General features: G+C 38.5%; 1 protein-coding gene across 2 annotated transcripts in view; it reads right to left on the bottom strand.

Moving 5' to 3' along the window:
* Positions 1-8,604: 8,604 nt before the first annotated feature.
* Positions 8,605-13,920, bottom strand: part of Fam149a (family with sequence similarity 149 member A) — a 48,425-nt gene continuing 43,109 nt past the window's right edge. Inside the window, exons 11-14 of one of the 2 annotated variants that reach the window (XM_010619777.3) lie at positions 11,598-11,730; positions 10,646-10,774; positions 10,477-10,555; positions 8,605-9,370 (exon numbers count right to left, since the gene is read on the bottom strand). In XM_010619777.3, coding sequence (XP_010618079.1) covers positions 9,297-9,370; positions 10,477-10,555; positions 10,646-10,774; positions 11,598-11,730 — 415 coding nt within the window. In that variant the 3' untranslated portion in view covers positions 8,605-9,296. The remainder of the gene's footprint in view (positions 9,371-10,476; positions 10,556-10,645; positions 10,775-11,597; positions 11,731-13,920) is intronic. The other variant, XM_010619778.3, reaches the window with a different exon arrangement.

Below are 13,920 nucleotides of genomic sequence, written 5' to 3' on the forward strand. Positions count from 1 at the left end.
CGGAGCCGGGGACGCCACTCCGCACGCCCACGCGCGCCTTCTTCCTTCTGTGGCCGGTAGGGGGCGGCCCTGCGACCTGCGGGAAGGCCGCCCTGGTGCAGCCGCCAGGCTACAGTCCCAGCAGCTTCTCAGCTCTGTAGGGTGCCTGGGATGCATGGGAAGGCGCTTAGGGTGAGCAGATTCGGGGTAGAAATTGGAACTCACCTCGTACCACTTCGGGCGCCCTGGGACCAGCCAGGTGGATTGAGTGCGGGATTGTGGGATCACGCTGTTCAGCATGAAAGGATTTTGGTTATTGTAAGCAGTTTGTTTTCAAATCGAAATAAAGAGGTCTCGGTGCTGAAACTCGGCTTTTGGAGTTCTAACCTCAATCTTCCTTGAGCCACCTGCCAGTGCTGCTCTGCACGGCGGACTCTGGCTTCCGCATCACGGTCACTCCTAGAGGTGACCTTACTTTGAATTAGAGGAGATTTGGGGACAGGAGCTCTGGGGACACGACCTTTGGGAACCGCTGGTCAGTGTGTATCAGCTGACCGAGATGCTGGAGAGCTTTGTGAACCTGTGATACAGGTGTTTTCAATATAGCCTACAGGCCTAGCGGGTAGGGGAAGACGAAGGGCGAGGGTTTGGGCTAAGAGGTGGATAACGGGTACAAGGAAAGGAGAGTTTGACAAGGAACAGCAGGTTCGGAGTATACTCAAAGTGGAGTTACGGCCAGCCGTGCAGGCATGCAGCTGCGATCAGCTGTAATCAGGCTCCTTCTCAGGAGGCTGGGTCAGGAGAACCGCAACTTGGATGTCAGCCTGGGACCGTGTCAAATGGGGGCGAGGAGAGACTGATAGTGTAGCTCAGTGGTACAGCATCCTGGGCTTGCATGCTTGCGGGATCAGGGATCAGCGGGGTGGAATGGGAAACGGAGCTAAGACAAAACTCTGAACTGAAGGACCGGACAGGGCAGTGAGGAGGTGCTAATTCTGCCCAGGGACCATGCCCCTCCTTGAGCGTTGTCTCCTCCTAGTAGAAGTAGAAGTGCTCAGTACTGACAGATTCCCTTTTCTGTACCGAATACTTCTTACCAAGGACTCAGACTGAGTGTCCCTCTCTTAGGAGCTGGTCCCTAAGCAGTAAGTGCTGAGGGAGATGAAATCAGAAGGATGTCGTGTACTCTGCTAAATGTATTGATTTTCTCGAAGGTATTGTATAGGTTTCCTGCAGCCAGAGGCAAGGCTTCTCAAAGCATACCTAAAGCTTTTCTAGCCTGACCTTTTGTTTTCTGTATCTGTATGTGCTGACTTAGGAAGAGATTAACGGAATATTAAGTTTAAAAAATGAAAGAAAGTAAAACGGAACAAAGCAATGGCAGACACAAGGTGATCTCGCCCCTGGGAGAACAAGTTTCTTTCTTTACAGCTAAGGTGACAACTGGAAAGAAAAATACTGTTCAGCTCTATGGAGTGGGATGGAGAGTGAACTTACATTTTATTTTGCTCATCTCTACCCTGTACTCACTTCAAGTATCCTTTAAAAATAAATGTAGTGTGCTGGGGTTACAGCTCAGGGACAGGGGGCTCGTTTAACATGTGGAGGGCACTTTGCCAATCTCTGTGAACAAAACAAGGCCTATAATTTGTACCGTCTTCTCATTAGTTCAGAAGGGGTTGTGCTCCAGGCAGGCCTGGTCTAAGCCATTCTCCAAAGCACGGAAGGGTGTGAGGACTCTGCAGTCACCAGGAACTTCCCTGGAGCAGAGGGTCACGGGCAGTGAGCCATGCCAGATAATGTGTGATAGGGAGGGTACAGCGAACTTCAGAGACTTCCAGCCTCGGACATTTTATCTCTAAGACATTTTGAAGTCAGCCTGTAAGTGAGGAAGAATGGATCCTGAAAACTTGGGGTGGGGGCAGATAAAAGTCTTGTGCATTTGTTCCCTTAGTCATCTTTCTATACTTTTCTTGTTAGCAAACAAGGATTCTTCTCATACTGCCTTGGAACACTAAACCTTTAGATGAAAGCACAGTCAGATGGCTGGGCGTGTAAGCAATGTGTGAGAATTTTCTTTCCCACAGGACAGCCTTGTGCCAACAAAGTGCACATTTCTATGGGAAATTCTACCTTTGAATGTCCACCATGAAATGTTACAGAACACTATCTAGTAAGCAGCTGCACTGCTGCTATGAAGGCCATCTATCCACAACAGTTGCAAACTCTTAACAACAGGATACATGCTGAGAAATGTCATTAGAAGACTTATTAGCTGTGTGAACATTGTAAAGTGTATTTACAAAAACTAAGATGGCTACAATGTCACTAGGGGTATCAGTCCATCTTCTGTTTTAATAACACAATTCTGCAGAGTAAGTTATAAAGAGAAGAAGTTTATTTTGGCTCACAGTCCTGGAGATTCAAGGTCTAGAAGCCACGCCAAGAAGATTCTTGCTCACATATCCTGAGGCAGTATATAACATCACACGGTGAAAGACAAAGGTACACACTGGTGTGTCTTTGTTGTTGAGTGATACCTGGCTGTATGTTTAACTTTACTGATTTTGTTCTTATCTTTGCAACTGCAATTATTCTGTTTTGACCTTACTTTGCAATTTCCCCCCTCATTAATTTGTATTCTTCTTTATGAAAGGTACCTTATGAAAGTGTAGCCATGCAATATGCTGTATTGTGAAATACTTCACGTTGCATACCTTAAAGGTTCATATTGTTGTAGCATAAATCAGGCTTTTGGTTCTTTTTAAAAGTGAATTTGTTTCATTTATGTATATACCATTATTTTTTTGTTTAAGCATTTATATTTTGAAGGCTATTTGGGCTGTTCCTACCTCTGGGTTATTGTTGATAATGCTGTTATGAACATTGGTGCATACTTGAACAAGTTTTGATGTGTTTTCTTTTCACTATTATTATACTCAAAATATTGTATAATCTCTATTGTGATTTCTACTTTAGCTCACTAGTTGGTTAGAATTATATTGTTTAGCATTTACACATTGGTGGATTTTCTGTTTATCTTTCTAATACTTATTCATGGTTTACTTCTCAATCGGAGGACATACTGAGAAGATTCAATCTTCTGTGAAGTGCTAAGAGTTGCTTCATATTAATGTATGTTCTATTTTTTGTAAGTATTCCATGCTTACTTGACTGTATCCTGCCATTTTTAGATGCAGCATTTTGTATGTGTCAATTATGTCAACTGTGGTACTTTGTTTAAATGCCTGCTTGTTCTGTTAACTTTAAAACTGATTAAGGTATTTTATGATTTGGATTTATATATTTTTATTTTTACTTGTCAATTTTATTTTATAAATATGGATGACATGGATATGTACATTTAGAATTGTCACATCTTTCTATGGGACTAAGCCTTTTTATTATAAAATATGCTGGTTATTCACTAGTAACCTCCTTGAGTCTTTATTAACTATTAGTAAAACCACACTAACTCCACTTTTTTCATGAATGTATATTTCTTGTTTTCTTTCAATTTTTCTCTACTTTATTCCAAGTGTGTCTCCTGTACTCATAGTTTTTAGTTTTTTTTTTTTTCTTTAAAGTGGGCTGATTAGCTTAGTTCCTTAATTTGATTATTTGGTCCATTTTTATTCGATATGTTATGCTTTGTTCTGCTCACTTGTTGGTATCTTTTCCCAATTACTGATTTGTTTTAGAGCAAACATAACTTCATTGGTTCCCTTCATTAGTTTATCAATTAAACATTTAGTTATTATTCCAATAATTAACCTAAGGATTTCACTTACTTCCTTATAGATTCTACTTTAAAACACTACTGAATAATGCAAGGAATTCGTAACACTTTAATGACTGTTAAACTCTTCCTGATTTTATGCTAGTATTATAGCATATCATTCCCAAATATATGTTAAAATCTATCTTTCATTTTATTATCTTACACAATAAGCATTATTTTCTGTATTCCCATATATTTACCCATTCTGAAGTTTATTTCTGCATTGTTGTGATTTCTTCTAGAATAATTTTCCCTTCATGTGAAGAGCTTCTGTTTATTGTTTTTTTTATGAAGTTTTACTGACATTAAATTCTCAGTTTCGGTTTATCCAAGAACATAGTTACTCTTCCTTTGTTTTAATGTATATATATTCATTGTGTATAAAATTCTGATGTGGCAATAACTTCAGCATAAAGATGATTTTCCATTGTTTTTCAGTCTGTCACCTTTGAAAAATCAGATGTTGGTCTTATAATTGCCTTTGAAGGCAGACTTGCCCACGACTATCTTATGTAACTCTTGTTATTCTCTCTTGTACCTACCGCAAGCAGGCTTTTTTGTTCATTTCACTGACAGATCTTGTCAAGGTCACTTTCTTAGACCATTTTTTGTTTCTATAATGAATACCACACAGTAGGTTAATTTACAAAGGACAGACGCTTATTTCGCTCACAGTTCTAGAAACTGGAAAGACCAGAGTTGAGGGGCTGTTTCTGGTGAGGGCCTCTGAGGATAAGAACTCTGCAGAGTCCTGAGGCAGTGTGGGGTATTACATGACAAAAACAGAGCTAGTGTGCCTGCTCAAGTCTCTCTTCCTTGCCTTACAAAGCGCTAATTGCACCATGAGGGCTCCATCATGACCCATCTAATCTTAAATGACTCTTAAAGGCTTTTCCTCCAGATATCACCAAATATGATTCTAAGGATTAAACTTACAATACAAGAAATTTGGGGACACATTCAAACCAAAGCAATCGCCAATATCTTCCATGTGCCTAAATATATAGGTTAATTTTCTGACTTTATTTAAATTGGCTTCTCAACAACACTCATTATATTTGAGTCCCTCATGCTTCCTTGAAACACCCTACTTTGACATTGGGAGTTCTATATTATCTTGATTTTTAATTTCCCTTTCAGGCTGTTCATTCTCAGTGTGCTTTGTTGGTTTTTCTTCACATCCCAGACCTGTAGATTATTAAATGCCCAAGGCTTAAAATTTTTTTGTCCCTCCACTTTACTATACTTGCTCTCTTGGTTGTCTCATCCATTTCATATTTAAATAAAATCTACAGCAGAATACACAAATGATATCTGGCTTATGATGCTTTCCATTGCAAATTTTAACTTCATGATGGTATAAAATCAATGCACATTCAGCAGGAACTAGTCTTGAGTTTTAAATTTTGATCATTTTTCTGGGTTAGTGATGTGACTTACAGTAGTCTTGTGGTGCTGGACAGTAGCAAGCTGCAGCTCCAATTGGCCATATGGTCCTGTGAGTAAATAACTGATATTCTGGTGTACTGTGTAGTTGGCAGTTTTTGGATACAAGTAAATTACATGAGAGACCCAACACTTTATTAGAAATAGGTTGTGTGTTAGGTAATTTTGCCCCACTGTAGGTTAATTCTTAGAAAGTTTAAGGTAGGCTAAGCTTTGATGTTTGGGAGGTTAAGTGCATTAAATAGGCTTTTGAGCTAGGATATCTTCAATTTACAACAGGTCTGTCAGGATTTAATCCCATTTTAAGTCTAAACACATCTGAATATGCTCATGATTTCCAAATTTATACACACTGTCTGTATTTACTCTCCTATAACAACTGCGAATGTCTAGTTAATGAACATGTCCCCTTAGCCATCTAAGAGGCATCTTGGACATGACATGTTTCAGCATTCTCCCAAACTTGTACTCATAGTCTTCCTAACTTCAGTAATGTGAACACAGTTTCCAGGTGATAATCCAAAAGCCTTCATTATTCTTCATGTGATTACACTCCATGTCAAACGTCATGATCCCAGATCTCAAAATTTACCTAAAATCCTGATTTCCCACCAACCTAACCACCATCACTTAATCTGAAATATTGTTTCCTGTCAAATTCTATTACTCTATCTTCAAAGTTTTGGTGGCTTGTTTCAGATTACTGACCACTTCCTACACTGTCAAAAATGGGCTTAATCTCTCCGCTCCCATTACTTCCCTAACCTCATCTTGTATTATTCCCCATGCTGATGGGATCACATGTCCCCCTGGCCTCTTTGCTGTTCCTTGAGCATTCGACTAGTGATCCTGCTTTGGGCATGTTTGTCTGGTCTTCAGTCTAGAATTCTTTTGCTCTGTATATTTAGATAGTGTCTTTTCTTATCTCTGAGTCTTTGTTTGCCTTGGCAATCTAGCCTTCCCTGACTGCACTAGCTACAGTTGCACTATACTTTGCTCTGTTTCTTCAGAGCATGTGTTGCTAACTGACGTTACATTATGTTATTTATTTCTTTATGATCTATCTCCTTAACTAGAATCTGCATTAAAATTTTGTCTTTTTTAGTCCAATGCTAAGATCATTTTACAAAAAATGTACCTAATAAATATTAGAAAAATTATAAAGCTGCTGTGTTTATCATTGTAAAAATCATCTGAAATAAACACTACATTGGAATATATATATTTTGAACTCTTTGGGAAAGATGTGCTAAGCAATTAGAAATGAATGAATGAGTGCCTGTGCATTAGAAACTGTAAAACAGAAAGATAACTGCATAAATTATATACAAATTGAAAATGTAAAGATGCTTTTACAGATGTGAAGAATTTTTGAAAATGTTCAACACTTTCATATTTTATTAAAAATAAAAAGAATGTTGAACAATGATCTGAAGACATAAGAAAACACTGACAGTAAAAAATTTAACCAAATGATTTATGATACTATAAAAGTGTCTCTCAATTGGTACAGAACTCCATTGTAGTTCAGAATAATATTAAACTGGATATTTCTTTTTACATTTTTTACAAAATCCAGCCAGCAGTTTTTCTATATTTTATATTTTCCTAGATGATTTTTAAATTCTTTCATTTCTTCTTTGGTTTGGGACAAATTAATAAATATTTTAATTAATGCAGTCACTAACCTGAATTCAAAAATTGGTAACAGAAATTATAAAATTGGCTTTTTAAATTTCTTAACACAAATTCTGATATGGCTCATTTATCAAAACAGATTATTATGAGCACACAGCCCTAATTTTTATATTATTAGTTTTTAAAAAACACTATCCTTGATAAAAAAAACTTTATTTAGTAACCTTTAAATGTCATATAACATATAAATAAAAAATTTAACCCAGGTGAAAAAAAAGTAAATGCTATGAGAAGGTCACTTCTGGAATCAGTAGGAGAGCCAGGTTCTTATAAAATCTCTAATAGTACCTTTCCAATCAAATTGTTTGGAAGATAAAATTCAAGATCTTTGCACCTGCTTCTATTTTACATTTTGTGTAAATGCTATGAGAAGGTCACTTCTGGAATCAGTAGGAGAGCCAGGTTCTTATAAAATCTCTAGTACCTTTCCAATCAAATTGTTTGGAAGATAAAATTCAAGATCTTTGTACCTGCTTCTATTTTACATTTTGTGTGTGTGTGTGTCATTATATAAATAATAAGTTCTCAACTGCAAACCTCTGAAGCCAAATGAAGTAAAGCACTCATTGGATAGACTTCACTGATCTGGACAGACTCACTCAGTCCTGTTCACCTAGGCTGCCTATCAGCCATCTCTCATTTGGGCTGAATGGGGAAACTTTCCTGGAAGCTGTACAGAGTATCCCGAGTTGCTCAGAAAGAGCAGGGCAGACAGCTCTATGAAGGGCCACGATTGACCTGAGAGCAACTAACCATGGACCCAATGAACAGATTCTTCAGGCCACTCACCTGTCTAGGAATGCCTCATATTGGAAAACTGCTCTATCAAGATCAGTATTTTCTCTTAAAAGCTTCCATAGCTAATGTTGAGGAGTAATTTAAAAAATTCCCCAAGTGCTTTGATCTATTTGGTGTGGGTGACTAAGCTCTGGACATATTTATTCCCTAGAGTTAAGGAGTTTTGGCCATTCAAATGGAGGTCTGAGTGTTTCCACTCCCAAACAGGTTCCATGGCTATGGAAATTGGAGTGGAGAAGGTAAAGTGTCCAGTGGAGGCAAATTACGTGTTCATTTTTTTATCACTATGATGAAAGGCAATGCTAATTGTAGTCTCAGCACATTTTCCCATTTCCAGAGATCTATAAATAGGAAACAAACCCCTCTCATTAAAGCCAGAAATAGGTTGGAAAATAACTCATTATATATCTATCTTATATATGTGCGTATATAAAGTTTTGATTTGGATTAATGAAAATTAGATCAACAAAGTATAGATATCGGATGGAGAAGAAATTATACTGATTTGAGATGTGAGAATATCAAAATGAATCTAAAGACTTGTATCAGTATAAAAGGAGAGTTTTGTCCAATTCACACTTCTGTTTTACACCATCCACTCCATTTTCTGTGTAAAGTCAGACAGGGCAGCCTTCTCTGAAGAAGTACAGCCAGGAAAGACACTGAAAGGAGCTGCTGCTTTAAAGAAAAAAAAGATTAAGGTGTCTCTTTGCAGACTGCAATGACAAGGAACACAGTGATGTTGTAAAGCTTTCCATCCAGATGGACATTTCCACTGAAATAATAAAGATTAAACCATATGCAATAGATTTTTAATGATATTTATGTTCAACTTTAAAAATCAATAAATGTGGGTGTACACATACCAACTCCCCACAAGGAAGGTAATCATTATGTAATGAAAACATGTACTAAAAAAATTTAAATCTGAAAAAAATTAATACATGTGAAGTATTTTTAAGTGGACAGCTGGATTTGAAAATGAAAACTGGTAAAACAGAATTGGCTTAAGGGAACTAGCCACTGACATTTCTTAAAGTGGTTCATAACTAAAACACTTTTTAACAAACACCTAAGAAAGTCAGCACAATGACTAAGCAACCAGATTCTTTGTCAGATATATAGACTGTGTCAAATATGACTTTAGCCTTTTACAAAGAAAAACGTGATGTCTTTGCTTAGGGTTTTGATGGAATTATTAAGAGAATTAAATAAAAAATATGGTAAAGCACAAACTTACAAAATGGTGTATTCCTAGATAATATACTCATATGTTAGTGTATGAGTACATGAACACACTAGTTGTGTGTATGATTGATCAAGTGATGAAATTTAAACACATATTATTATCTCCTCAGTAAAGCCTGAAAATCCTCAAGAATGCTTTCAGTAAAGATTAGGGAGTTTGACCTTTATTCTCTGTGCAAGGCAAAGTGTTCAAAATTAAGTAACTTGTTTGCATTTCTCTTGGGGAGTCTAACATCTCAGACTATCTGACAAACAGTATAATACTTGTTCTTCAACTTTTCAAGTGGTAAGTGATATGCTGAGGTTTAGAATATTCCAGTAAGTCCACAGCTCTGGGGAAGAAATATCAAGATGCCACTTGAAACCTCTTTCTTGAAGTCAAAGTCGTTCTCTGAAAAGATTTAGGGGTATACTGTGAACCTGAAATCAAGAAAGTAATTCTCATTAAAATGTTAAAAAATTAACCTCTCAAGAGGTTTTTTTAAAACTACATTCCATGTAGAAGATACTCTTTGAACAGAATAAAATATTTTATTTTAACGTCAGTTTTACACAAACCACAAAATAGTCATACACAAAGACAGCCATTTGAAGTCCTAAGAAAAAGGAAAGCGTTCTCCTTAATCAAGCATAAGCACCAGTATTGTGCTCTCCCCAGCTAGGACCCCAGAACTGAGGCCCTAAAGCCCAAGAAGTTCAGTAGGACGCTTGGGCAGCTACCTATTTTATAGGAGCAGCCATGCCAACTGACCTCAGAGATCTTACCCACTACCAGAGAATACCCCTACCCCGGGATCTTCATTATTTTTCTTTCCAACACAGAACAAATGAGAAGCTGATATGTTTATAGCTCCCTGTGCTTCCTGATCTGGAAACAAAGTTAACAAGGAGGCCATGTGCCTGCATATAGAAAAAATAAAACTCAACACCCATACAGGAATGTGTCTTTTGTGTACTCTAAGTCACTTTACATGTGAGCAAAGGCCTCTGACTATCAGTGATAATAGCTATCTCAAAGTTATTGATAAGAGAATAAGCTGATTCAGTATTTGGTGAAAGATCTTAGGGGTACAGGTTTCTCTTTCATGTCAACTGTCCTACGCTCAAAAAATCCCATTAGACATCTTCACCTGGCATGGAGCAGCCAGCATCTCTAAAGCTGACTCCAAAATCCCTCTGGTTCCCTCTTTAAACACCACCAGCCCTGGCCGTCCACAGCATCTCAGTGGTCTGTTTTCACTCCCTCTTACTCCCATTCCCTCCAGGAAGCCTCTCTGCTCCCTTTAGTAATGGAAGATTGAGGCTGGTGGTTTCCTTAGATCACCGCTCTCTCAGTCCTCTCCATCATCCTCACAGCACCGAGGGCTCTGGATGGAGTTCTGATGTCAGGCACAGCCCACAGATGCTGGCTGTGTCCTCCCGCATGGTCAAAATAGGCCTATCCAGGTAGGGAAGCTTCAGTTTCATTTTCTAGAACTCAAAGTATTACAGATACATCATTATCTTGATAGGTGGGGAAGTCTCACCTGTCAAAACACTCTGACCGGTCCACGTGTGGTGGGCGAATTCCATCGGTGACAACGAACCTTTTCTAGGTGTATCCGACTGATAGGAGGAAAATAAAATGACGGGTGAGGTTTATTTTCTCAAAAATTTTTTTTTAAAAATCGATGTTAGTGTTAACAGAAAACCTACCCGGAAGGTGTGAGTTGTGTTGGGCCTTGAAAGCTGCTCCAGGACAAAGGTTCTTTCTCGAAGAGGTGATTGCTCTATGCAATCAGGCACAGCGCTTAACACACGGCTCTGTGGGTGCCTTCCTTTGCACTACATGAAGGACAATAGGTCCTTGTTTAGAGTAAGTGCATTCCTCAGGAAGACAAAGGAAAACCTACAGATGCTTCAATCGTTGGCTCATTTACACATTGACTCATTTATTTGGTAATTTTATTTCGATATTGCTAAGAATAGTGCATGAAGTAGTTATGAGTTACTTATATTAGAGTGAAGCATCCAGGGGAAGCTGGCAAGACACACTTCCAGAAGCACTGTCCCCAGATGTGCAGTGACAGCGGTACTGAACCGAGCGTGGGTGAAAAAGTCACTGCCTCTACACTGCGGCAAACACGCCAAAGGTCCGTTGTAAAAATGACGAGGATAATAATTTACTCAGCTATTAGTTTATGCTTGGCATTACTTAAAATCGATGCCCGCGTCTTTCTAATCCTTAGAATGACTCCTTGAGATAAGAAGTATTATCACCCTTTTACAGATGAGAAAACTAAGGCTCAGGGAAATTAAACTACAGTTTGCACGGCAGGATCCAAACACAAGCCAGACTTCCTCTGACCCAAACTGACCTACACTCTCTTGCCATCACTACATCATCTTGACTATCAGACATTTCCTTCATACCTGGATTTTCTGATTCAGTTCAAGCCCCATTTTTATTTTACAAAATGGTGAATGAATCCTCTCACTGCCCTGTAAAGTCTCATAAATCATTTACTTCCTGGAAACAGATTATGAAGACAGAATACAACAGATCAGATCATTGCCTATCTTACTAACTTCTCTGGGAAGTACCAAGATTTTTTTTGCCTTCCAACAGATTATTTAAATGGTTGACTTAAAACGACATCTGACTTACGGATATAGAGCGGGATCCAGATAGTGCTGTGTTCTGCTCCCCATTGTCGGAACCAATTGGGGGCAACCTGCTCCAGGAAGTTTGAATTGGAGAGGAAGACATGTGGTCCACACCAGTTTGCCTGTAAATACAACTAAATGCAACTGAACACCCAACTGAGAGAGACAGGACCCTACCACGAAGCTCTCGATCTGAGCTACTGATCACAATCTGCCCTCCAAAATCAATGCTCAAGAACAAGCTTCATTTCAGGACAACAGATGTGAGGCTACAGGGAAACATATTGCTTCCTATACTGTCAGTGGGACTGTAAAGTGGCATGACTATTCTAGGAAGCACTTTGACAAAGTATTTCAAGACCCTTAAAAATATTCATAACCTTGACCCAATAGTTTTCCTCCTAGGACTGTACCCCTAGAAAACAAGTTAAACACACCCTTATTAAAATTGATATAAGATGATATTCACTGTGTGTTATCAGAATGAAAATACAGAAAAAATTAAAACTTACACTAATAAATGCATACTTAATAAATTATAGATTCATATGATTGTTTTGCGCTCGTAAAATCATGCTTTGGAAAATGTTTGACAACATGGAAAATATGAAGGACATAATGTTAAGTGAAAAAGTGTTACATTACATAACAGTTAATGCTAATGTCAGGAAAAAGACAAGAGAAAGCGAAGAAAAAATATAACCCTAGGCAAAACTGATAGGAAATTTATCAACAGCTATCATTGCCATGTTTATATGTGATGAGCACACAGTGATCTTTGATTTCTGTTCATAGTTTTGATATTATCATCTTCAGCAGTGAACTTTTGGTACTTAGATAACTAAGGAAAATGTTATTTGGTAAAAATGACGAGAACAGAGGGTGTGGCTCAGGGGCAGAGAGCTTGCCTAGCAAAAGGCAGATCTTGGGTTTGATCCCTAGCACAGCAAAAAAGAAAAACAAAAAGGAGGGAAAGAAAAAGGGTAAAGGGAAAGAGAAGGGAAAAGAAAAGAGGAAAGAGAAGAAAAGAGAAGGGAAAAGGAAGGAAAAAATAAAATAATAGTGGAAGACAGTATAAACAAAATCATGGAAGTAAGAGGCCACAAAACTGTTGTGTCTTTGGCTCAGAAGGAAGTAAGGCTGCCCAGGATCAGGGGAGGGGGTACCCTGGATGCAGATCCAAGGAGGGTAAAATATCCCTGAAAGGGGGTGAGAAATTTAACTCAAGTATAATATATTAAAATTCCATGGGTGGGGAATAATTAGGGAAAATATAATCCACAGGGCACCCCTAGCATGGCAATAACAACAAAAAAAGTTGAAAAACACTGGACTACAGAGAGAGAGACCAAAGCATAAAGGGGATGTACAATAGGAAGGGTAAAAATTGATGTCAATAGAAAACAGCAGTGGTTTTTGATAAAAGTCATTAGGCCCACGTATTCTGGGAGAAAAATACAGAGCTGTTCATACACTGCAGACGTGGGCATGGAGTAAAGAGAGGGTGGGAGGTAGCTATAAACAGAGAAGGAAGAGATAGGCTAAAAGAATGAACAGAGACAATGCAAGTACAACTGGAGACGTCAGTCTCAACTTGTGAAAGAAACAATGGCCTATCAAACAGCTATGGCCAGGCGTGGTGGTCCATGCCTGTAATCCCAGCACTCCAGAGGCTGAGGCAGGAGGATCGCTGTGAGTTCAAGACCAGCCTGAGTTACATAGTGAATTCCAGGTCAGTCTCAACTACATAACGAGACCCTGTCTCAAAATAAAATAAAATAAAATAGCTCTGAATGCATCACGAGAAAGTCCAGTTACTGAGCAATTAATTGTTGGAAGGTATTCATCCCTCCAAATTTTGGGAGGACCCTAGTCCTACACCTTAATACCTCCCTCCCTTAGAGTAGGCAGCCTAAGGCAAATGGTAGAAGACTGAACTCCAAAGCCAGAGAGTACCACTGTGAGTGTCCCACCCCTGCCTTCCTGAGCTATAATCTTTAACATATTATTCAAATTCTTCCAACCTGTTTTCTCATTTTAGATTTGGAATAAGTGAAGACCAACTAGAGAGACTTGGGATGGGAAATAAACAAGATACTAAGTGTAACCCATTTACTTGGTGCTAGCAACAATGAAGTCAATGAACACTAGCCATTAGTATTAATGAAGTATTGTACGATACTGAAAAAGGCAGCTGGAAAGCTCCTTTGGAATTCTGATAAAGGAAGAGACAAATAAGTTTCTAATTAGGGAACGATTTTGATGTTAATTCGTAAGGTCAAAATCTTTTCTGAAATTGTTACACAGGGTGAAACTGTTACTTA

Source organism: Fukomys damarensis, unplaced genomic scaffold (assembly GCF_012274545.1).
Source record: "Fukomys damarensis isolate Sample0158 unplaced genomic scaffold, DMR_v1.0_HiC HiC_scaffold_18, whole genome shotgun sequence".
In the NCBI taxonomy this organism is placed as follows: Eukaryota; Metazoa; Chordata; class Mammalia; order Rodentia; family Bathyergidae; genus Fukomys; species Fukomys damarensis.